This window comes from Malaya genurostris, chromosome 1 (genome assembly GCF_030247185.1).
Source record: "Malaya genurostris strain Urasoe2022 chromosome 1, Malgen_1.1, whole genome shotgun sequence".
NCBI classification, from domain to species: Eukaryota; Metazoa; Arthropoda; class Insecta; order Diptera; family Culicidae; genus Malaya; species Malaya genurostris.
The window spans coordinates 48,738,906-48,763,674 of NC_080570.1; the positions used below are offsets into that span (position 1 = coordinate 48,738,906).

At 38.7% G+C, this 24,769-nt stretch overlaps 2 protein-coding genes across 3 annotated transcripts in view; one reads left to right on the forward strand and one right to left on the reverse strand.

Annotated features, from left to right (window-relative positions):
- LOC131438995 (chondroadherin) overlaps window positions 1-7,333 on the reverse strand; it is a 212,156-nt gene extending 204,823 nt beyond the window's left edge. For both annotated transcript variants that reach the window (XM_058609467.1, XM_058609456.1), the window contains exon 1: window positions 6,303-7,333. The gene's annotated coding sequence lies outside the window, so the exon portion shown is untranslated. The remainder of the gene's footprint in view (window positions 1-6,302) is intronic.
- A 4,285-nt stretch (window positions 7,334-11,618) lies between these two features.
- On the forward strand, window positions 11,619-12,200 carry LOC131439055 (uncharacterized protein DDB_G0271670; the record flags this gene model as incomplete). The annotated part of the gene is made up of 1 exon (XM_058609589.1): window positions 11,619-12,200. A coding segment is annotated over one exon (582 nt), but the record flags the coding sequence as incomplete, so codon positions are not given.
- Between the last annotated feature and the right edge of the window lie 12,569 nt (window positions 12,201-24,769).

A 24,769-nucleotide genomic window follows, 5' to 3' on the forward strand; every position in this document is an offset into this window, starting at 1 on the left:
ATTTGAAAACGTAAAAAAATTTTTCAAGCGTGTTCTTGTACACAATTTATCGATGAACTTTTGAAATTATAATTAAAAAATCTGTATTTTTCATGTATTGTTTCAAGTCTAATACAATTTACGTCATCCATATGTATAGTTTTAATCAAAGGCTTTTAGGTTTTGCAGCTTTCTTCGTAGTATTTCATCATATTTATTAGGAGATATTGCTTTAGCTAATATACCAGGAGCAACCCATTCTTCGTAGTCTTCATAATCTATTTAGGTACTATTGAAAAGTCAAATACACGCTAATAGCACGAGATTGTGATGCTTTTGGCATATTCTAAATACTTTCAAGCTGTTTGGACAAATTTTTCAATTTACTTGAGTTAGATATATGGGTGAAAACATTATTTGCTCATTGTTATCGAGCGAATAAGCTTTTTCCTACAATCCGTTTGAGCGACGTTTTCATTCCACAGGATTCAGAAATTTTATTACAAACTACAGTTACTGGGCATAGGCTAGTTTCGACTTACTTTTGTTATTTTAAGCAAACACCACGCAGCTTTCAATTAATATTCTTTCTAAACAGTTCGACTTGTACATAATATGCCAAACACACAAAATATACAAAACAATGCAATAAAATAAAAATTATCAATACTAATATATTTATGAAAATCTAAGATGTTATCGATAACTACCTTAATTAAAAAAGAAACGTATTCGAAAACTCATAGTCGATAGTAATAAGGCTTTCGACCATTTCTTATCGAGTTCAGTCGTTTACGAGCTCGTAATACCAAAACTTCTCGATAATCTAATACTTCTTCGAGTGAAGTCGAACGAAGTTCGATGATCAAATTCGAATCGAGAACCATAATACGAAACGATGTCGATTCGATAAAATTTCAGTCGAATCGAGATACATAATGCCACCCCAGATCTATGGGTTACAATATATTTTATTGTATCTTGACAAGATTTTTTTCATTTCCAACGATTCAATATATTATTTCTACGATTCTACAATTGAATTTTATTGTACAATTCATCTCACTGCTAGGTGGATTAAAAGCGTTTTTCAATTGAGAAATCGTTAAAATTCATTTTGATGAGACGGGACAAACGAAATGTGTTTAAGTTATTCAGCCAAAACTTAAAAATGTCCGAAGAGTTGAAAAAATGGTGAGTTGTGAAACAGAATTCAACTTAAAATTAGGTTTGATGGTAAATTGCGTTAAAACGATACAGTACGATTCCTGCGATCATGGAAACTATATGCTAACTAATTTGTGGGGTTATATGCGAAACCTATAACAGTCTTAGTTCACCATAATTGGCCCAAATACTAATCAGCAGAACTTGGTTTTCTTTACATTCATGGAAGAAGATTTGGGGTAAAATAGAATACAGTTATTTGTGGACTTTCTGATTAACAGCAATACCCGATCGAAAATAGAATACTTTCACCCGTACCCGACCCGAACCCGATAAAAAAGACAATCTTTACGTACCGGACTCGAAAAGACCAAATTTTTGAGCCCGTACCGGACCCGAACCTGACAAACATTTTCTTTTTCTGATCCCGTACCCGACCGGAACTCAAATATACAAATATCCAAACACTGATTTAATTTTCCTGTGTTTAATTTGGCACGGGACGTATGCCCCGTTTAAAATAAGATGGTGTATACGAACAAATTTTAGGAAATCGTTTGAGCACTAAAAAAATAGACTAGTGCTTATGTCAATTTAAAGTCAAATCAACATTCAGATTCAAATGGAATTATTCTGCGAAAACCGTACATGTATACAGTGTACGCACGGGTAAAGTTCTAATTGTGCCTCTACTCGGATAAAACATCGTTTGGTTCAAATAATATGATATTTAAAAATAAGAGGAATATGTTTTATTAAACTCAAATCGTTGTGGCTATATTAGTATTATTTTATGATAAGAATTGTATGTAAAAGTTGTGCTACGGCGAAGAAAAACTTATGTAAATTGCCTTAAGAAATAAACGTATTTATGAACAAAAAAATATGGTTCTTTTGTTCCAAAATGGACCAGTTTCTGATTTGTTGATTTTGATGTTGCTTCCCGCACATTGAGAAAATAAAAAACTTTTGCAGGGTACGCGAGCAATGATGCCAAGTATAAAGAAAATCAGAAAACAAGTTCATTAAAATGTATAATTTTAGCTCACCAATGAAAATGAAAATTTTCAGAGAATGTTTCACTTTTTTTCAATCTAATTTGTAATAAATTTTTATAGTGGCAGCACTGTGTAATTAAAATCGTTTTTCTTTTTAGTGAATTAAAGTGTAACCAAAAAAGATTTGTTAAATTAGTGTAAACTCGAAAGTGTGTTTAGTTTTACGAGAAGAATGAACTGTTGTGTTCCACACTGTGGTTGCACTAAGCATTTCTATCCAAACTTGACTTTCTCCGGTTTCCAAAAGATCCGGTAATACGGTAATAATATCCATTCATGAATGGATTCGATTTTGCATTCAACATGAGATATTTCGTGTTTTGTCATCAAAGCTCAATTTATTGTTTTAAGCATTAATATATAATTAAAAATGCATCCACCAAAACATTTTTCATGTTCATTTCAAATCTAAAACCGAGTTTAAAAATTTAGATTTGATAAATATTTTTTTCTTACCATAGAGTTCTTGAAAAATCTGTAAATATGGCTACACTGTTGCTGATACGTTGGTATGTATTACACAGGGCGAAAATGACGAGACGGATAATTCGGAAGGAAGAATAAGAAACCAGCTGTCAAGTCTTATCTTAGGTAATAGCCTTCTCCGTCACGAGATGGTGTTACTGTGATGTCTTTTTCGATTTGTATTGAATAAAGACTGTCCCAGAAAATATGAACGCAACCAAAAACCGCTGCCATTTCAACAATGGCTCAGAATCTGTCAATTTTTATGGCTGCGTGTTTACACTCTTCTCTAACCACTTGTGCAGTTGTTTATTCGTTTTCATTAGTTTGTTTCGAAATGCGTGGACTTTCAGCAGAACAACGTCGAAAAATTGTGTCCAAATTGTGCGGACCGTCACTGAGAAAGATAGCAAAAATGGAAGGAGTAAGTGAAAAAGCCGTGCGAAATGCAATCAGGAAGTTCGGTGGAATAACACCTTTCGAGAATAAACCGAAAACGGGTCGAAAAAAGGTCCTGCTAACCTTCAGTTGGATAAATGTATACTGAAGGCGTTCGAGCAAAAGAAGGAGGTTTCAGTTCGGGATGTGGTCAAAAAAGTGGGCACTTCGAAGTCAAATGTTCTTCGTGCTAAAGAACGTTTAAATCTTCGATCTTATAAGAAGCAGAAACAACCAAAACGTAGTTCGAAACAAGAAGCATCGATCAGGCCGAGGGTTCGAAAGTGATACGATTCTTGCTGGAAATTTGAACTGCATAATCATGGACGACGAAACCTACGTGAAACTTGATTACAAATCCTTGCCGGGACCAGAATATTATACGGTGCGAGAAGGGCAAGTGTTAAACCAGTCCGAGACATCGATTGAAGCCTAAAAATTTGGTAAGACAGCTATGGTCTGGCAAGCAGTTTGTAGCTGCGGTAAGATTTCGAAACCCTTCATCACCACTGCTTCAATGAACAGCGAAATATACATCAAAGAATGTTTACAAAAACGACTTCTAACCATGATTCGAAGCCACAAGGATCCTGTTGTCTTCTGGCTAGATCTTGCTTCTTGCCACTACTCGAAATCAACGGTAGAATGGTATACTACCAAAAATGTCACTTTAGTCCCAAAAGACATGAGTCTACCAAATTGCCCACAACTTCGACCAATTGAGGAATTTTAGGCAATAACGAAGGCACATCTTAGAAAACATGTCTCGGCAGCCGAAACCATTCAACAGTTCGATAAAGATTGGAAAAAAGTGTCGCCAAGAAGTCTGTACTGAATTTAATGAGGAACGTTCGCAAGAAGGTGCGCCAGCTATGGCATAACAATGGCTAAGTAGCAAATGTTGAGAATAATATTCTGTTGTTATAGTCTAATATTATCAGTATATCGAATAAAATTTGAATATCTAACACTTGTGAATTATTTACAGCGAAATCAGAGTGCGTCCATACTTTCTTAGACTCTCTTTATAATATATTTGGTAGAATCTAAGATGGTGAAATTGGTTCGAGTTCGAGTAAAGTGAAAGTCATTATTCCCACTCTTTAACACTCATCATCCGGTGATTCTGGAACTGGGAATTAGATCCGGATGAAAAATAGGAACTTTGTATGGGACTACAATTCCGTATCCGTTTCAATTTTGGTATGTGAGGAGAGATTCAATATTCTTTGAGAAAATATGTAGAAATATGTAAGCCGGACTAAAATATATTAGATTGGACAAAATACCTCCGTTACTCTAAGACCGTACATGTTCGCTGTATTCGCACGGGTCAAGATCTTCCTGAGTCTGGCTGCTGTTTTACGTTGGGTACTGATAAAAAATTCTGACAATTTAACCCTTTCAAGACCATAAGATGTCCAGGACGAAATATGTCAGTACAACACAATACTTTAGCTATTGTGGGCAGTGCAGTAAAACTTCATTCAATTCAATTGAAACAGAATGTGGAACACATTGACGATCTCTCTACTGCAGTAAACTTCACTCTCTGACACACACAAAGTTTGCTGACGGCCCGAACGAGCAGCATTCAGTTCATCACTCGATTCTCTTCAATCGAGGCTCAGTTTAACCACCGTCAGTTGATCTCTTGAAGTAACAAAATATCTCCTTCAAAAGTGTAAGAACGGCCTTCAAATGAGGTTCATGTAAACATTCGAATTGGTTCAAGATAATAGATAAAAGACTGATCAGATAGCTGAAATATCAATCACAGAATACACATGAAATAATCGTTTCCTCCTTCAGTTTTCATTTTTAATACTTTACTCCATTTATAATTCTATTCGTTCGAAATTGCTTACTACCAAGAGCGAAGACAATGAAGCAGCTAGACTACTTGGCACTTGAAACTGAGCAAGCAAAACTTCAAATGACTAGGTACGATTATTCAACTGACGATGAATTCTGGGAGCTTCACTTGAAAATGGCAGCAAAAGTCAAATGAATTAGAAGGGATATGCTGACGGTCAGTGGCCATAAATTTCATTTTCAACTGATATTATTCGATTGAAAATAAAATTTTTCCGCACTGATTGTGGGTGTGAAGTAAGAGAATATCTCCAGGAAAACATAGCAGGGTACATAAGTTTCCTATATTATTATTATATCGTAATTTAATTTATTGCTTTAATTGCTTCAAATATCAGAATAGTGCAATGAATAGTTTATTATGGTATTCTACGAAACGTTTTCGTGTATTTGTTTAGCACAAGTGGACGTTGCACGTAACACATTTATTATGTGTTCTATTTTATTGATAAGGATTGATAGTTATTTACTTTTATTCGTTCAGAAACACATTTGTCACCTTGGGAATAATGTTTTTTTAGCATTCAGTGAAAAAACATCGATTTATTAATAATTGAAGAATCGATAATGATTTTTTGTAGAAGGGAAAAATATTTCCCTTGAGAGTTGTGGGGTTAGCTAAAAGTTGTTGACAATTTAACATCATAACGAAGAAAAAACAAAATAACTCATTAGTTAAAATTGTTCGTCAGTTCGTATTCAATTAGTTTAAGGTAAGTTAAAGAACCAATTTGCTTCCTTAGCAAACGGTTCAATGTGTTCTTTAATTAATCACATAAATAAGAAAACAACGATTGAAATTCAACCCTTAAAATTCAGGGGATGTAAATCCGAGAAGATAATTTCAAAACAATATTGAAGTTAAATACCATCAATTTGCGGTTGATTGCAGGTCCGACTCGAAGGTTCAATTAAAGTTAAATAAAACTAGATTTGCGGAAGAAAATCCTGTTTCAACTTTAGACGATTATCGTCCTACTGAAACTTGTTCTCTGTTGGTGTGGATACCTGCTAACGTGACATACGATATATCATTGCTATCCAAACAGGAAATCTCTGCCTCTTGTTCCGAAAATAGCAAAGCAGGTCACACTCTTCGAAGAATTCGGACGATCCAATCAGCATTATCGTACCGAGAGAAATAAATTCAACTACTTTCCTCCCCTGGACACGCAATCATGCAAGCAGCAATGCACGCTCCTGCCCGTAAACCAACTATAACTAAACCGGACAATCTCTCTTGCAGATATAAACCAGAAAAAACAACAACAACTACTACTAGAAGAAAGAAAAAAAAATCTAGGACAACGCAACACCAACCTTTAGCTCTTTTGTCCATCCGTTGATGCTTCACTCGGCCGATGCACACAACTCGTATCCGAGAGGAGTTGAACTTCCGTCTTTTTGCCAGACGGATTGGAAGCGTGCCAGCGTACCAGCTGGCCAACACACGATACGTATGTTCTCACGATCTCTCTCACCCACACCCACCCACACACACACACACAGACGCCCACGCACACAGCAGAGCGCGGCACAGCTTTGTTTCAATCCGGGCTTAGTATCTTCTAACTCTGTACTATCTATTTCTGATGAACGGCTCCGGTCATCCAACCGTTGGTTGGTTGCTCGTTTTCAAGATTAACACACAGCTGATTGGCACCGAGACAAGAAAAGCTGGCAACCAGGAGAACCTGCAGCTGGACGCGAACCTGTTAATAAATTATCAACAGATAACGTGTTCAACACGAGAACCGCTTTCGCATGTCATCGTACGTTTCGGTGCCCTGTTTTGACGGAGGGATCACCATTTGCGGAGATTCAACACTCCCCTCGCGATGCACTGCTGTTGAAACTTCACATTCAATCACTGCCCTATTTATCTTATCACTTCACGAAACTTATTTTGCTGTATTCAAGTATCAATGATCGTCCGACCGGCACGGCGATTCACACAAATCTGTAAACAAACCGACCGACGGAACACCACACACACACATGTACTCGCCGCCCTCCGGAAGCCACCGGAAATCCACTTTGATCCTGGGTCACAAACACGGGCCTGAAACCGGACCCTGGATCAGTGACTGTTTTATTGCGCGAAAATCTACCCTCGTCGGAGACAGGGCAGTTGAACACCCGAACCGGACTTTGCTCTTCCGAAGGGAAAGAAGATATCTGTGGGCGCTTTTTTATTTTTCCCACGGTCTACACACCTTTGTCAACTAGTTGTATCCTTCGCAGTGTTGGCGATGAACGATGACGATAGGCATGACGACGAGATCAGTAAACGCAAAATCGGCCACTGACCACTGTGGGTGTGCTCTTATCAAAAACCCATCCGATTCGGATGAAAAGCCTTCAATAACTAGCTGACTAACTAAGAAGACACCGTAGACGACGGTCCAACCGTTCGACCTGGTCGGTCGGCGAGTCCGGGTCCACCAGTGCGCATGATTCCGACGGGAAAGCTCTCGCGTCTCGGGCTTCCAGTGCCGAGTTCCACTGGCTACAACACTGGACGGAACCGACTGGAAAAACCTCTGTTCGTTCGTAGCAGGACCGTTGAGCCAACACTAGCGCCGAATGGTGCCGGATGGTGGTGGTGGTTGGTGGGTCCTTTTGTGATTAATTTGATATCGCTGACAAGATGGGTTGTTGCTGGCGCTTTATTTATGTTCGGTGTCGCCAACCAGGTTCGTTACGTAAATGTTCGACGGAGACAGGAGGAACGGTCAATTAATAACGGTGGAGAAGGCGGCAGAACCTCGGGCTTATGGCGCACTGGATTGAGATGTGGACTTGATCGATGGAATTTTAGATTTTGCTTCCGAAGGTGAGAATTATTCTCGGTTGATAATGTAATGGGTTTTTTTGTCGAAAGATCTGGCTCGGTACCAAGATTCGAAGGGAGCAGTTTCCCTCGGCATTCGGTACTCAATTATTGCTGTTGCTACGAAAACGAACAGTTATGTACAGTCGTTGCATCGTCAGAAATGGCTGCTGCCCATTGAATTGTGAGATTTGTCGTCAGTTGAATGTGTTTGAATTATTTCTATCCAACATAAATTCAGCAGTTGTTTATCAGAGTTTTAAGTTCTATTGATTTTAACGAACGTAGAAATAACTAATATCAGTCCATTCTTGACAACACTATTTAGCGAAAAGTAATCTGAATGAGAAATACCTGTTTTGATCCTCCTAGTGGTGTAATGATTCCTTTTTCATATTACTCATAACATCATAAATATTACTGAGGAATTCGCAAAACCAACTGTTCCTTGAATAGAAATATAATAGTTTGTTCGAAAAAACTCTACAAATCCTGTTTACTATGTAGTTCCGAAACTACTGTGCAAATTACATATTTTTTTCAAATAAACTTCAATTCATTGACGTTCTTTAATTTTTTTTTATATCATTTATTTTACCCCGGCTTTACATTCTTCTATTCTCTCGGTCGCACTTATCATAAAATAGCTAAAATTGTTATCAATCGCAGCACCGTCTTTTACCAATATCACACACTAGTAGCAGACATCCGTAACCGTTTCGTTTTCTTCATAGCGTGTACGAAATAGAACAAAGCACGTTCGTTTTGTGTTTTCTTCTTCCACCGTACCACCACGGTGTTGTAAGGGAGAGTGTTCGGTTACCGGCACCCTTTTCTTTTAAGCTCATAGCTTCTAGCTTAGTGCACATTATGCGGACATCTATACATCAATGGAAAGCTAAAGTCCCTGGCTAACAACTGTTTAATAAACAAAGTTGATTCATTTGATTAAAAAAAATTGTTATCAATTTAGTAACGCGATAAATTTTGGCCATTTTAAAAAAGGTGTTTGGTTATCGGCACCCCAGGAAATTTAGCAAAAAATGGAAAAATATAAGTAAAGACTGCAGCTATTCAAAGAAAAAACCGAATTTATTCTCTTTGGAAGCGTTTTCGATAAAAGTCTTCATTGTCTGATGGTGACTTCGCCTTGGCTCTCTTGGTCGAATACACTGAAGTCTTTCTTTATACGACTTTACGTACTGCATAAAAAACCGCATAACTATGAAAATTCGCATAAAAAACCCATAACTCTGAAGTTTCGCATAAAAAAACGCATAGCTCTGAAAATTCGCATAAAAAAGTCGCATAAAAAACCGCATAACTCTAAAAATTCGTATAAAAAGAAACCCATAACTCTGAAATTTTGCATAAAAAAACGCATAGCTCTGAAAATTCGCATAAAAAAGTCGCATAAAAAACCGCATAAAAAGAACGCAAAAAAAAGACCTCAGTGTTTTTGGATGGAGGCGCCTTTGGTATTAATTTGGCCGGTCTTCAAAGTTTTTTCTTAGCCGGAGCATCTGCTGTATGACCAGCTAGATGTTTGTCTCGACAGCAGCCTGCATATCACTGACAATTTTCCACGATTTGTCGAAAAAATTGGGGTGCCGGTAACTGAAATTGATAGACATTTTGAAAATGACGAAAAAAAATCTTCAGTTGCGAAAATTTTCATAGCATTCGGTATTAAATCACGAAATAGATCGATTTCACCTCATAAATATCCAATCCACTCACCTTTCCGATTGATGCTCTTCAATTCATGATACTCTGAAAAAAGTCAGAAAAAACTTTTGTGTTGATTTTCACGCAATTAAAAGTTATTTTGAACGCAGCAAAAAGTGCAAGTGACTGTTTGCTTCGCCATTCGGCACAAAAAAAAGTGCTGTTATTACACACACACATGACATTTGTCGGATTGACGCTATCTGCTTTCTATCAAAAGTTACGGTGGGGTGCCGGCAACCGAACACCTTCCCCTACATATTGTCATTATACACTGAGGTCTTTTTTTATGCGGTCTTTTTTCATGCGGTTTTTTACGCGACTCTTTTTATGCGAATTTTCAGAGTTATGCGGTTTTTTTATGCGAAGTTTCAGAGTTATGCGTATTTTTTTATGCGGTACGCAAATTCGCATAAAAAAAGACTTCAGTGTATAAAGCTATTTGAAAACTTTAACACTTATCGCCATGTAACTGCGGAACCGGAGGTCGGATCCGGATGAAGTTTCACAGTAGCTTTAAAGATGATATGAACTCTAATTCAAATATGTTAGAGATTTGTGAAAATCGGTTCAAGCATCGCAGAGAAATTAAAGAAAGTTCTATTTTTGGAGTTTTTTTTTCACCTATTTTGGTGCTTCAGGAACAGAAAAAGGGGGAACCAATAGTGCCGAATTAAGTTTTTATGCCCACAAACTAACAAGCTCTGCAAACTGGAAGAATTTATCAGACAGTTTTATAGGATTTGTACCTGTTTTTGACCATCGTTCGTGAAAAAATACTATTAAAGTTGGTAATTTTACACTTATCACGCTTTAGTTCCGGAAACGAAAGTCGGTTCCGGATAAAATGTTTTACAAATTTGCAAGAAACTATAAGACCTTTCATTTGAATCTTAGTTTGTGAAAATCGATTCAGCCGTTTCAGATAATATCGAGTGCACAGTTTTTCTCAAATTTTCACATATTACCATGTAACTCCAGAACCGGAAGTCGGTTCAATTTTTATCAGACTATTTCTCGAAATACACATACATTTTATACACATTCTGTCAAATTTTGACGCATATCGTACGATTAGTTTATGTTTGGCGTCTATACAAAGAAGTTGAAAAATTTTCGTGTGGCGATTTTTATAATGGATGAAAATTTAGAACAACGTGCGTGCGTCAAATTTTGCGTTGCAAATGGATTTAAGTGTTCCGAAACGTTAAAAATGTTAGAAAAGGCATTTGGTGAATCGTATCTAGGAAAAACACAGGCATACGAGTGGTATAATCGCTTCAAAGGTGGTCGTACAAACGATTGGACAAGCGCGAAAATTTTAAAATGAAAATTCTGGTTCTTTTCTGATCATAAGGTAAGTCGATTGTTTCGGCCGCAGTATGACAAGTGGCCCCATCCTGTTGAAACCACATTTCGTTTACATCCATATCTTGAGCAATCGACAAAAAAAAATCATTTATCATGATTTTGTATCGATTTCCATTCACGATTTTGTATCGATTTCCATTCACGGTAACGCGTCATCTTTCCTCCTTTTTAAAGAAATAAGGACCGTTGATTCCACCAGCCCATAGACTCTTCCCATTCTTGTCGATGACTTGGCATCCAAAAGAGTGAATCTAGACCGGAATTTTGTAATTACGTTCTTTATAGTGGTCTCAGACGGACGATTATGTGCACCATAAAATTCACGAAATGCTCTATAAACAGGTTTAATAGAACACTGATCTTGAAAATAAATTTCCACGATTCGAAAGCGTTGTTCTGCAGCTAACCTATGCATACTGTCAAAACAGCTTTTAGACAATAGAGTAATCCCTATTAAAAAAAAACAAACCTCCTGAAAAATACCCGTTAAAAGAAACTCGTTGCACTGTCAACGTCTCTGCTTAGGAATTGGAAAGTAGCTACCATTTCTGTTTTTTTATTACGGACCTTTCAACCGACCGGTCATTCTGGTTCGACCATTTGATTACATTTTACTTAATTTTGAGTTGTTCTGATTTTTTTCTTCTCTTAATTCTTGGTCTTGGTCTTGGTCTTCGTCTTCGTCTTCGTCTTCGTCTTCGTCTTCGTCTTCGTCTTCGTCTTCGTCTTCGTCTTCGTCTTCGTCTTCGTCTTCGTCTTCGTCTTCGTCTTCGTCTTCGTCTTCGTCTTCGTCTTCGTCTTCGTCTTCGTCTTCGTCTTCGTCTTCGTCTTCGTCTTCGTCTTCGTCTTCGTCTTCGTCTTCGTCTTCGTCTTCGTCTTCGTCTTCGTCTTCGTCTTCGTCTTCGTCTTCGTCTTCGTCTTCGTCTTCGTCTTCGTCTTCGTCTTCGTCTTCGTCTTCGTCTTCGTCTTCGTCTTCGTCTTCGTCTTCGTCTTCGTCTTCGTCTTCGTCTTCGTCTTCGTCTTCGTCTTCGTCTTCGTCTTCGTCTTCGTCTTCGTCTTCGTCTTCGTCTTCGTCTTCGTCTTCGTCTTCGTCTTCGTCTTCGTCTTCGTCTTCGTCTTCGTCTTCGTCTTCGTCTTCGTCTTCGTCTTCGTCTTCGTCTTCGTCTTCGTCTTCGTCTTCGTCTTCGTCTTCGTCTTCGTCTTCGTCTTCGTCTTCGTCTTCGTCTTCGTCTTCGTCTTCGTCTTCGTCTTCGTCTTCGTCTTCGTCTTCGTCTTCGTCTTCGTCTTCGTCTTCGTCTTCGTCTTCGTCTTCGTCTTCGTCTTCGTCTTCGTCTTCGTCTTCGTCTTCGTCTTCGTCTTCGTCTTCGTCTTCGTCTTCGTCTTCGTCTTCGTCTTCGTCTTCGTCTTCGTCTTCGTCTTCGTCTTCGTCTTCGTCTTCGTCTTCGTCTTCGTCTTCGTCTTCGTCTTCGTCTTCGTCTTCGTCTTCGTCTTCGTCTTCGTCTTCGTCTTCGTCTTCGTCTTCGTCTTCGTCTTCGTCTTCGTCTTCGTCTTCGTCTTCGTCTTCGTCTTCGTCTTCGTCTTCGTCTTCGTCTTCGTCTTCGTCTTCGTCTTCGTCTTCGTCTTCGTCTTCGTCTTCGTCTTCGTCTTCGTCTTGGTCTTGACGTTGGTCTTTCCGGATTCCAACGCACAGGAATAATCTCAGGCAAGCATTTAAAACAAAGCTCTAAACTTACTCTAGTCCGGTGCAACTCGACCGATGGTCACTCTCTAATTAATAAAAAAAAAACTTCGAAAGCTGTCCACCCTCAATCGTAGCCAATTTGCACATGCTAATTATTTACATAATTATGATAAGTAGAAAATAGTTTGCTAAGCACAGGTTCGAAAGTAGACAAAAACTCATAAATAAATACATTACTACATACAGTAACTTTCTGCTTTGGTGATCACTGAAAAAAAATCGCCAATCCAATTACAAATGCAAATAAGTGCATTGGTTGGTAAGTTAACACGTTAACATGCGAACCATCAATCAGCAGCCGTAGACTATTTTCCATACTTGTTTCACTAACTGCCTCTGTTGATCCAAATTCCGCGTTAAACAGCAGTAGTCACCGATCGTTATTTCAATTATGTGGGATGTTTGACTTGCTAATTGTAATGATGACGGAACATTTATAAAACTAAACATCACACCTCAACGCGAACGAAACTACGTTAAATGGTTTGGAAATGAGCTGCGTGGAAATCGTTTGCTTAATTTATCTCTAAATCATGACTTAGTTGAGTTGCATTTTAAGCTAAGTTTTGTTTTATTTCATGCTAAATGCAAAAGTTAGCACTCAAAAGCAATTAGTAAACACTCAATCATGTTTGTGGAAAGAAACAGAAAGTACGGGAACAAGTATAGAAAAACATTAAGCATTCAGCATTGACTTAAGAGAAAAAAATATTATTAAATAGTCCGTATGGTTTGAACAAAATTGTGCTTTGCTTAATATATTATGATTTTCCAAACAATGTTAGAATAAGCAATAATTGTTTCTGAATTGGTTCTTCAAAATGAAGTACAACATACTTTGTTTACATTGTAGCAGTAAATAGCAATGTTCAGATTATGCTTGAAGTAATTATTTGACACAATGAAAACTTCTACCATTTTTTTATCATGAGGATTTTTTTATTTTCATAAATTTCGGGAAATACCGAAAGCTTACAATACTGCTGTTATATACTCACGTATAACAGTTTGCGATGTTTTGATATTAAATCGAGAGTAGTGATAATAAAGGAGCTTGGCTCAGTCTTAAGCAGTTCTTGAAGGTAACTAGTCGCTCTTGTCTTTTTATCCGAAAATCTGAAAACGTTATAAGGTGCATGTGATATTTAAAACCGTAATAGATTAATTAGATTAACAAAGTATACAAAAGTGGCGACGAGGTTAAGCACGGTACCTTTCGCGTGTGAATTTAATTTTTTTCATTAGCAGTGGTTGAATAAAAAGGTCTACATAGTTGCGAAAAGCTATCTTTATAGTGAGTTTTTTTACTTGGAAGCGGCTAAGTGAAGCTAAAGTGGAATTTGTAGGAAATTGCATGATTAATACACAGTTAACGTGGAATTGCAGTGATACTAAATTAATAAAAAAAAAAAAGATAAAGAAAGCAGTACAAAGGAGGTATTGTTGAAATCGGCTAACCACGCGGTTCTGGTTAGCTCAGCTTTCTTGTAGTATATATTGCGCCATTTTGTATGCTTGCCCTCGGTCTCTTGCATGATAGGAGAGCAATGCAGAGCTTAGTGGTTCTCTAAGTAGGTACATTATAGCGGTGAGCAAAAGCACGGCTGAAATCGTTATTTGAATGTGAAGGTAGAAGCTCTAAGAAAATAGTTGTGTTTTTGAGTGCGCGCTGATTGGTAAACGGAGAGAGGAATTCATCATACAGGAAACCACACGAATTTAACGAAGTACGAAGAGAACGCAAGGAAGCACTCAATCTCTGGTGAGCAAACGGATTGTGAGTAACCGCAATATAACCAAGCAAGTGGAAATTTTGTTCTTTTTATAGAAAAAAAAACTTTTGGCAGCATGGCGCCAACAGGATTGATTGGGGTGATTGATCACTACGTAAAGCTTAATAATGTGCCTGAAGAGCAGAAACGTTCTTATTTTATTACTCTAAGCGGAGATGCTGTTCACGATCAGTTGAAAATTCTTTTTCCTACTGTTAAATTGGACGATGTTAATTATGCGGACATGATTAAAAGGCTTAAGGAGCGTTATGATAAAGTAGACCCTGATCTCATGCAACGTTACCGTTTTGTCGTGAATACGACTTACTTTACTATGGGGCGCCTTTTCAAAATTTACCCTCTGAGAGAGTGATAAGTTTTTGATCGTGAATATCTCCTGTTATATCTAACGAATCAACATAATTCTTGCTACATGCCATCGGAAATATGATCACAATTTTTTGATAAAACTTTCAGTTGTGTGACATATTCTTAAATAGTTCACAATTAAACTTTTCTGAAATGTTTGGTATAAACGAGTATCAAAGAAGATAATTCATAAGGCGCGTTTGCCTTTCTCGTATTTTGAAAGCTCATAGCTCAGTGATCTGTAGAAGGATTTATATAATCTAACTACCAATAGAATCCAAAATCTTCAACTTGAACGTGTATTACAACAATATTGAAGTTTTTCAATAGTACACTATTGAAAAACCTGTTTGATTTAACCCATGACAGCACCAGCCAATCAGAACGCGAGATGTCTGTATCTATACAAGAGCATCCATATAAAAGTTGAATGGTTCATTTTTCCTACCATTTGCTGAGCAACTCTTCCCGAAACAAGACACACGACAGCAACATCGAGGACCTGTCGTCTCATTGTTTCCCGATATGAATGCACGAGACACCGTCAGCACAATGACACCGAAAAAGGCAGCCAAAAAGTCCAGCAAGGCCCATTGCCGAAACAAGACACACACGAGAACAATCTCAGATCTCAATATTTCCTACCAAAAGATTCATCAAGATGGGAGTTAAAATAATTTGCACCGTCACTAACACATTCAATTACGAACGGCAATGCGAAAGCGAAAGTGATGATTTTGAACACATCTTTATACTAGTTTACAAATATGCCGTGCGAAACAGAGTTGCCACAGATCAATATGTATTTTTGTCGCGATTACTTTAGTATGCGGCCGAAAACAAAAATTGTTAGAACAAATGTTTCCACTTGATTTGCGCATTCTACTTTCCAGGCGTATCAGAACTGGCTAAACTTAAAGCAATTCTAAATATTTCTTTATCACAGTGATGTGGTCATCCTGAAAAGGACGGGGTTTTCAACGGATGGCCAGCTGCAGATGGCGAGGGATGATTTTCGTTTTCGTTGTCATGGGCAGCGTTACCGGCCAACACTTCGGCAACCAAGTACTCCATCACTGCCGCCAGATAGACCGATGCACCAGCACTGACACGCTCGGCGTAGTTCCCCTTCCGAGGCAAACGATGGATTCTGCCGCCAACTGGGCACTTCAGACCAGCACGGTTTGAGCGGGACTTTGCCTTGCCCTTAACTGTTCCTCCACAATATGCTGTTAACAGCTCGACGACCAATTCAGTATTACTGGCTGCCGCTCATTTTTTTTTGCATAAATATCTGTTTATTAATCTTATTTTTGTGTATTACATCAACATTTTACAGTACAAGTGTTTTGACCCTTTGGCCTTTCATCTTTGTTGTTCATACGATTCGTTATTAATATTAGGTGTTTTAGTTACTCTTGTTTTACATACTAATGTTTAATCATAATATTTATTTTAATTATTTATAAAATGTCTACCTACTTATAACTATCCCTAACCTAATACGTACAAATTTTGAATTATTTGTATTTCAGAGATTGAGCACCTCTCTTCAAATTTCGTGCAGAATTGTTCGAATTTTTGTTCTAGTATATCCAGGGAGGCCATCTCATGTACTTCACTAGTCCTTGTCCAAGGGGGTAGATTTAGAATCATCTTTAAGATCTTACTTTGAATGCGTTGAAGCCTAAGTTTGTGTGTTCGTGCACAACCCCGCCAAACAGGGACTGCGTATTCAATTGCGGGGTAGATGATTTGTTTATAGACAGCCATCTGATTCTTCAGGCATAGTTTAGATGTTCTACAAATCAGCGGATACAGAGACCTGATGAGTATGCAACATTTTAGAACGATTTTGTCAACATGTGACCTGAATATCAGATGTCTGTCAAAGGTGAGTCCTAGATAGATAACTTCATCGGACCATTGAATGACCTCATCACCGAATCGTATTCTGCATTCGTCTGATGGAACAAGTTTTGGAGATCTTGAATGTGGAAACAAGATGACCTGAGTTTTTGCTGCATTGATCACAATTTTCCAGCTTGTAAAATATTCCGTTAAAGCGTCCAGACCTGTCTGTAGTTTATTTTTCAGAGCATTAATGACACGACCTTTGTAAAGAATGGCAGTATCATCAGCAAATTGTGACAGAACACCACCACCTGGAAGAGGTGGAATGTCTGATGTGAAAATGTTGTATAGAATGGGACCTAGGATACTTCCCTGGGGTACACCAGCAGGAATAGTAAATCTTTCTGAAAGTGCATTATTCAGAGAAACCTGGAATGCTCTATCTGCAAGATAATTTTTGATAATTTTAATAAGATACATGGGAAAATTATACCGATGCAGTTTGAACACCAGTCCATCGTGCCACACATTATCGAAGGCCTTTTCAATATCCAATATTGCCATGGCAGACGTTTTGGACACTGATTTGTTTTGCTGGATGACGTTGTTAACCCTTGTGAGCTGGTGGATGGTGGATCTTCCTTTCCGGAACCCAAACTGTTCTTCCAGAAATATATCCTGTTCATCTGCAAAAGCAAGAATTCGCCTTTGTATTGACTTTTCAAACAGCTTGGATAGGGCAGAGAGTAAGCTGATGGGCCGATAGCTCTTGGAAAAGGAAGGATCTTTCCCCGGTTTCAAAACTGGGATAACTTTAGCTAACTTCCACATTGAAGAGAAGTAACCAAGCTCCCAGCACCTGTTAAAAAGTTTAGCTAAGAAGACAAATGAGCGAATACTCAAATGTTTCAGCTCATTGAATGTGTTGTCGAAACCGGGGGCCTTCATATTTTTGGATTTTTTCACAAAAGCCATCAGCTCATTCGCAGTGACTCCACTTTCCTCAGGAACTAAGCTGTCTGATTGGTCAACCTCAGCTACGCTATCAGCAACGGCTCTTTCATATGGACTAACAATGTTGAGTCCTAAATTGTGAGAACACACAAACTGCTGGCCTAGCGCATTTGCCTTCTCTACTGGTGTGATTAAAGGTATTCCTTCAGCTGCGTCCTGGGGTGACATCAGAGGAGGAATAGGCTTCGGTTTTTTCTTAAGCACCTTTGTTAAGGACCAGAAAGGCTTTGAATGTGGGAGAATTTCTCGAAGCTTTTGCTGGAAGTTCCTGTTGCGAAGCTCAGATATCCTTTCCTGGATTATCCTAGTTAAGTTGTTATAAGTAGTCTTCCTATCTAGGATGCCAGTTCGTTGATACTGCCTCCGGTAGATATTCCGAAGTCGGATGAGTTTCTTGGTGACACTGTCGATTTGAAGAGAGGAACTCGGCATATGTTGTACTGGAACCGTCCTATCACGAGCGACTGTGATTGAATGCTGGAAGGAAGATAGGGCTGCATCGATTTCCATCGGGAAATCAAGTGGTAAATCGATATTAATAAGTTGGTCGGCGATATGTTGAAATTGGACCCAATCGGTGCGATAATAGTTCCTCCGAGGTTGAATAGGCACTGTTTCTGGTGAAGATCCCAACGTCAATATTACTGGAAAGTGGTCAGAAGAGAGCTCGTTGAAGACAACCGGAGAGCTGTCTATGGCGATGTTGCTGATGAATATATCCAAAATGGAATGAACTCCCGATCTGGAAAGTCGCGTTGGTTGATCCGGAGCGAAGATGTTGTATTGTCCAGCTTCGTAATCTTCGGCAAGTACGAATCCGTTTCGATTCTGTCTTCTGTTTCCCCACAGCTCATGCCGTGCGTTCAGGTCCCCAGCAATGATGAATTTGTTCTGTCGTCGAGTGAGCATAGCCAGATCTCGCTTCAATGATGCACACGTAACATCTCGAAGATTGATTTGTTTGGGGCAGTACGCTGCAATGATGATGATGGGTCCCATCGTCGTTGTAATCTCAATTCCGATGGCTTCTATGAGTTGCAATTTAAAGGCTGACAGAAGCCTGTGCTGAATGGATCGTTTAATGGCAATGGAAACTCCCCCTCCTCTGGTAGTTGCCCTGTCGAGCCTGTGAATCCTGTAATTGGAAATAAAAATAGAAATTTCAGGTTTAAGATGAGTTTCAGTTAAAATAGCAATATCGGCATTCTTCTCTTGAAGAAAGTCAGACAATTCAGCAGTTTTGCTCCTGAGTGAGCAAGCATTCCAATTTACTATAACCAACTCATTATATTGCATATTCGATGATGAATTTGCCTAAGGCGTTGATTTGCTCTAACCGCGTTCTGCAGTTTCGTAGTTTTGTTGTCATTGTTTCAAAAATGACGATCAGTTGTTCAGCAGAGAATAAATCACCAGAGTCATCCTTTGCTTGTGGTTGATTATTGCCCCATCCAGGAGGGATTCTTGAGGAAGATTCTTTTTGAGATCCAGCGGCTGAAGTCTTTGGATTGCTGCGAGGAAGTGGCGGCAAATTCGGAATATCCCTCTTCGGTGGGAGCCGTGGGAAATTAACTTCATCCTTCTGTGGAACATTATTGCGCGTTGAATGTTTACGGGACGCCTGTTGTCGAATTTTTGTGAACTCAGCACGTTTGGGACACGATTTGCTAGTAGATGGATGGTCGCCATCACAGTTCACACATTTTACAGCGATGTCATCTAGTAGGCAATCGTTGGTATTGTGTGGTTCGGCACACTTCCCGCACCGACTTTTCATGTGGCAATTCCTCGCTCCATGGCCGTAGTTCAAACAGTTCGTGCACTGTGTGACATCCCGATGTACCGGTTTATACTTTTGCCATTCGATGATTATGTGAAATAACGATTTAATCGTTTTCAGTTGACTCATGGTGATGGAGCCCTTCTCCAGATGAATCAGGTACAGTTGATCTCTAAACTTTTTGTCCGTATTATGGCGCTTCATTTTAAATACCATCAAAGGCTTTAGTCCAGCCTCCGACAGTGCCTGCTTTAGTTCGGCTTCCATCATGTCGGGTAGTCCTCGAAGTACAACCTTCATAGGTTTGTTGGCGGCAATATCGTGTGTGAAGTATTCCGCTTTTGTCTGCTTCAGATAGCATTCCACTCCTTTGTAGTGGTTCAAAGCCGGAACAGTTATTTTGTAGCCTTCAGTACATAAACGGATTGTTGCCTGTAGTCCTTTGCTGATCAGTGTGTTGAAATCCGAGCGTAGAGTTGGTGGGAAGCCCTTCAGGTAGAAAGGCGGCATTTTTTCCTTCTTCTGCAGTTCCTCTTCGACATCTACTGGCAGATCAGCATATTGGTTTTTACTCAGCAAACGGTCGTTTACCTGTACATCATTTGGCTTCAGACGCTTAGCATCCTTTGGATCCTTCTCGGATCTATGGCGGTTTTTACCCATAGCTTGGGTAGGTAGACAACTGCGAATAAAAAATAAAACAAAATCGAAATTAGTCGTAGTAGGTTATTCGTCTATCCACATCGAGTGTTAGATGACGAATATGGCTGCCGCTCTGCTAACTCTTTCTTTTATATCGTTTCACTGTTTCCCGTTCTGCGTATAGGACAGGAATTCTAACAAAGGGGACGTCCGTCCACCGCTACCACTAGCACGTATAAAAGGAAATGTGATGTGAGAAATAGCGTCATTTAAGTTAAAGCAGCTACTCTGAACGTACGAGACATCGTCAGCACGATGGCACCGAAAAGATGGCAGATTTGTACCGTCACTAACTCATTCAAGTACGAACGGCAATGCGAAGGCGAATGTTGAACACATCTTTATACTAGTATGGGGTCGTGAGAAAATATGCCTTGCGAAACAGGGTTGCCATATATACAGATTAATCTGTATTGTCATTATTATTATTATTATTATTATTATTATTATTATTATTATTATTATTATTATTATTATTATCATTATTATTATTATTATTAGAATCATTCTTGCATACCGAAGATCGTAGATACATTTCTGGCCAGGCCATTAGTGATGGACAATTCGCTCCTGAGCTGTTCCAATGAATCGAATCACAAAAGAGAACTGACGGCTCACAGATCTTTTTAAAAGAACCGCAGCTCACCAACTCACTCATTTGCTACCCAGTTCGCCGCATTGTGAAAGGGGGAATAATCTACGAGCTGAACGGAGCTTCGGCTCTTGAAGAGCGAGTTCTAAACAAGAAGAAATGTTAGCATCAAGTTTCGTTATTTTTTCCATATCTGTATCTATCCTTTTTTAACGGATTGAATGAGACATTATCAGTAATAAATCTTATCTCTCACGGTGCAAGAAAAACGGTTCACGAAATTAACCATCAGTTGAATCGAAATGAGCTGATCAATCGAATCGATTCATTTTGGTGAGCTGATCGGTTCGGAACTGCTCACCAATATGAGCTGTTTCGCACACCTCTACAGGCCATTACAATTGTCTCGTACTGAAATTTCGAGAAGAATCAGATATCTTCGAACTTCATAGCTTCAATAAAAATAAACTACAAATTTGTCGTACCTAACTTCCTATATTAGCAAATTAAAAAGGAATTGTTTCAAGTTTGGAATATATAGTTGTAGAATAGTAGCTGTTTAATGTAACTAATCTGTACTTTAATGTAGGTGCATCGCTTCAAACTCTTTGAGTGAAAAAGGGGAAAGCTTGCACAATTCATACAATCAATCAACTAACTGATATTCGGAAAAGTGATGGGAGCGTGTCAGTTTTTTCGTATTCACGACATCCAATTATGTCTCTGACATTACTCACCCGCCTTTTTTTACAACCGTTTTCAAGGCATAGCGGAGACTAGCGAAAATTTTGTTTTAGCTGTTAAATTGTTGGCAGAGCAATGTAATTTTCAACAGTTTAAGGACCTGGCTATTAGGGACAGATTAATTATGGGTTTACGGGACAAAGTATTACAGCATAAATTTTTGATGGAAGATGATCTTGCGTTGGAGGCGGTAGAAAAAATGATAATTAATAGCGAGATTGCAGGTAATCGAGTTAAAATAATTACGGAAACTAATAACTCTAATGTACTATCTTTAAAGCATAGAATAGGCACTCGTGATGCTTCGAGTAGTAGCCATACTGATTGGAGGCAGAATTTTTCTAATCGAGAGAGTCGAGTGAGTTATAATCATGGCCGTCCATATCCGCGATTGGCGGACAGAAGACGTGAGCGCTCAAGATCTCAAAGTCACGACAGAAACAATTACGCAAATGCGATTTGTAATTTTTGTAAACGTAAAGGTCACATCAAAAGGGACTGTTATCGGTTTAAAAACTCGGGTTCAGTTAATTTTGTAGAAGACAAGCAACCTACAATGGACTTTGTAGCGCACTATTACAAACGTTTAAAATTTCATAAATCCAGTGATGAAGAGGAAAATTCGGATTATGAGTGTCTTATGATTTCAGCAGTAAGAAATATAAGCGATCCATGTGTAGTAAACGCTAAAGTAAACGATCGAACATTAAAAATGGAAATAGATACTGGATCGGCTGTATCGGCTGTATCGGTAATTGGGGAGGATTTATTTAAACAATTTTTTTCGGACTCAACCGTCTCCAAGTGTACGCGTAAACTGGTAGTTGTTAATGGATCACGTTTGAATACTTTAGGGGAAAAGATGTATTACAGAAATTTCCGAAAAACGGACTTAGAAAAATGGATCAATGCAACGTTCATGAAACAAATTTCAAAAAATCTCTTTCAGATTTCTCTAGGGCAGCAGTTGCTTATGGCGCATCGAAGTCAATTAAAGTTGATTCCAAGTTCGAAACGTAGTACGGTAGTGGTGATGCCTTACCATGGAGAAGATAGAGACCAGACTTCTTCAATGAAGGACCCGTCCGACGTCAAACGAAACAGTGAACGAGTCGAGGCGTATCCAGATGTTCCGCAAGTTCCAGAATCTAATGAAAATGAAACAACAAGAGGGTTTAATAAAACCATTCGAAGTCCTATAGCAACTAGAAGTTCTACTCGTTAAAAAAAAAACTTAACTTTCATATTATTACTGAGACCGGAAATTCGTAGCAGTATATGAAAGATAATGCTATTAACGCATCAAGTACAGATATTTCCTGTTTTCTGAAATAATCAAATATTCAATTTTTCCATAAAGTTTCATTTGAATTTAGTTCTAGAAATCATCCAATAGGTCTTCTCTTGAAAAGGGAGGACTGTTATATACTCACGTATAACAGTTTGCGATGTTTTGATATTAAATCGAGAGTAGTGATAATAAAGGAGCTTGGCTCAGTCTTAAGCAGTTCTTGAAGGTAACTAGTCGCTCTTGTCTTTTTATCCGAAAATCTGGAAACGTTATAAGGTGCATGTGATATTTAAAACCGCAATAGATTAATTAGATTAACAAAGTATACAAAAACTGCAAGTCTAAATTATATTAAAAATGGAAGTCAAAGTTTTCTCTGGATGGCAGCGTCGGCTGACAGACAATATCGACCTTGATTGTTCGCATCAAGGTGAATACATTTCATAATCAAAGAATCTTCTTCGAGCATTTGGTCGTCAACTTCAATCGCATTCAGAAGCCGTGCAATCCGATACAGTTGAGGCTACTGTGCATAAATAAACAGGTACCTCACTTCATGCGTGATACTCAATTAGACTCCCTGGGCTGGGCCGATTGACGCATCGGTTTCGAGAAAACGCTTCCCAGAACATCATGATAAAAAAAACTTTTTCCATTACAGATATGTGGATGCTGCGGGAATATCCGCTACTGTTGTCCTAACGGAAATGGGAAGGAAAGTGAGCATTTCAACTTTTTCGAGAACAAATACAGAATACGAGTTTTCCCGGTCCGGTGCCCACCTACCTACCTACCTGCGATGAAATAATTAAGCTAATGCACAATAATCGTTAAGTTATAATTAATGTGTCAGTTTCCGTTCGCAGGAACACCGCGTTTCGCTAGTATTCGTGATTTGAACAGGTTGGTCATGCGGAATACGTTACACTTTACGAGGTTTGTTCAGATCTGCACAGTAACTCGTTTTTTCGCTGATTAGGCTTACCGTTTTAAACATTTCGGTCAATTTAATGAGACGTTTGGTCGCCTGGGTCTCGCCTGGGCAAAGTCTAATTGCTAGCTATTTTCTCAGAGATGGTATGGTTTAAGTAGAAGGTATAAGTAGAAGGTATTTTTTCTGGATCCGACTTCCGGTTCGGGAACTACTGAGTTAAGCGTAAATTTTTAAATCGATACCTAAAGCGACGAAGCAAAAGTGGGAAAATTACTTTTCAATAAGGTTCAAAACTGCTACAATTTGTGGGTCATATTTGTTGTTAGTGATACGAACCAACTTCGGCTAACAGTTCGGCTGAAAAGTTCGTATCGTTTAATGGAAACACACATTTTTTTGCCAAAATTCGTTTTTATTATTCAACATAATTGCCATCAGAGGCGATACAGCGATTATAGCGATCTTCCAACTTTTCGATACCATTTTTGTAGTACGATTTGTCCTTTGCCTCAAAATAGGCCTCAGTTTCAGCGATTACCTCTTCATTGCTTCTAAATTTTTTACCAGCGAGCATTCTCTTGAGGTCTGAGAACAGGAAAAAGACACTGGGGGCCAAATCTGAAGAATACGGTGGATGAGGGAGCAATTCGAAGCCCAATTCGTTCAATTTCAGCATGGTTTTCATCGACTTGTGACACGGTGCATTGTCTTGATGAAACAAAACTTTTTTCTTCTTCAAATGAGGCCGTTTTTTTTTTAAAATTTCGTCCTTCAAACGCTCTAATGACGCTATATAACAGTCACTGTTGATGGTTTTTCCCTTCTCAAGGTAGTCGATGAAAATTATACCATGCGAATCCCAAAATACAGACGCCATAACCTTACCGGCCGATTGTTGAGTCTTTTCACGCTTTGGGTTCGGTTCATCGCGTGCAATCCACTCAGCTGACTGTCGATTGAACTCCGGAGTGAAGTCATGGAGCCATGTTTCGTCCATTGTTATATATCGACGAAAAAATCGGTTTTATTTCGATATAACAGCTCCAAACACTGCTCAGAATC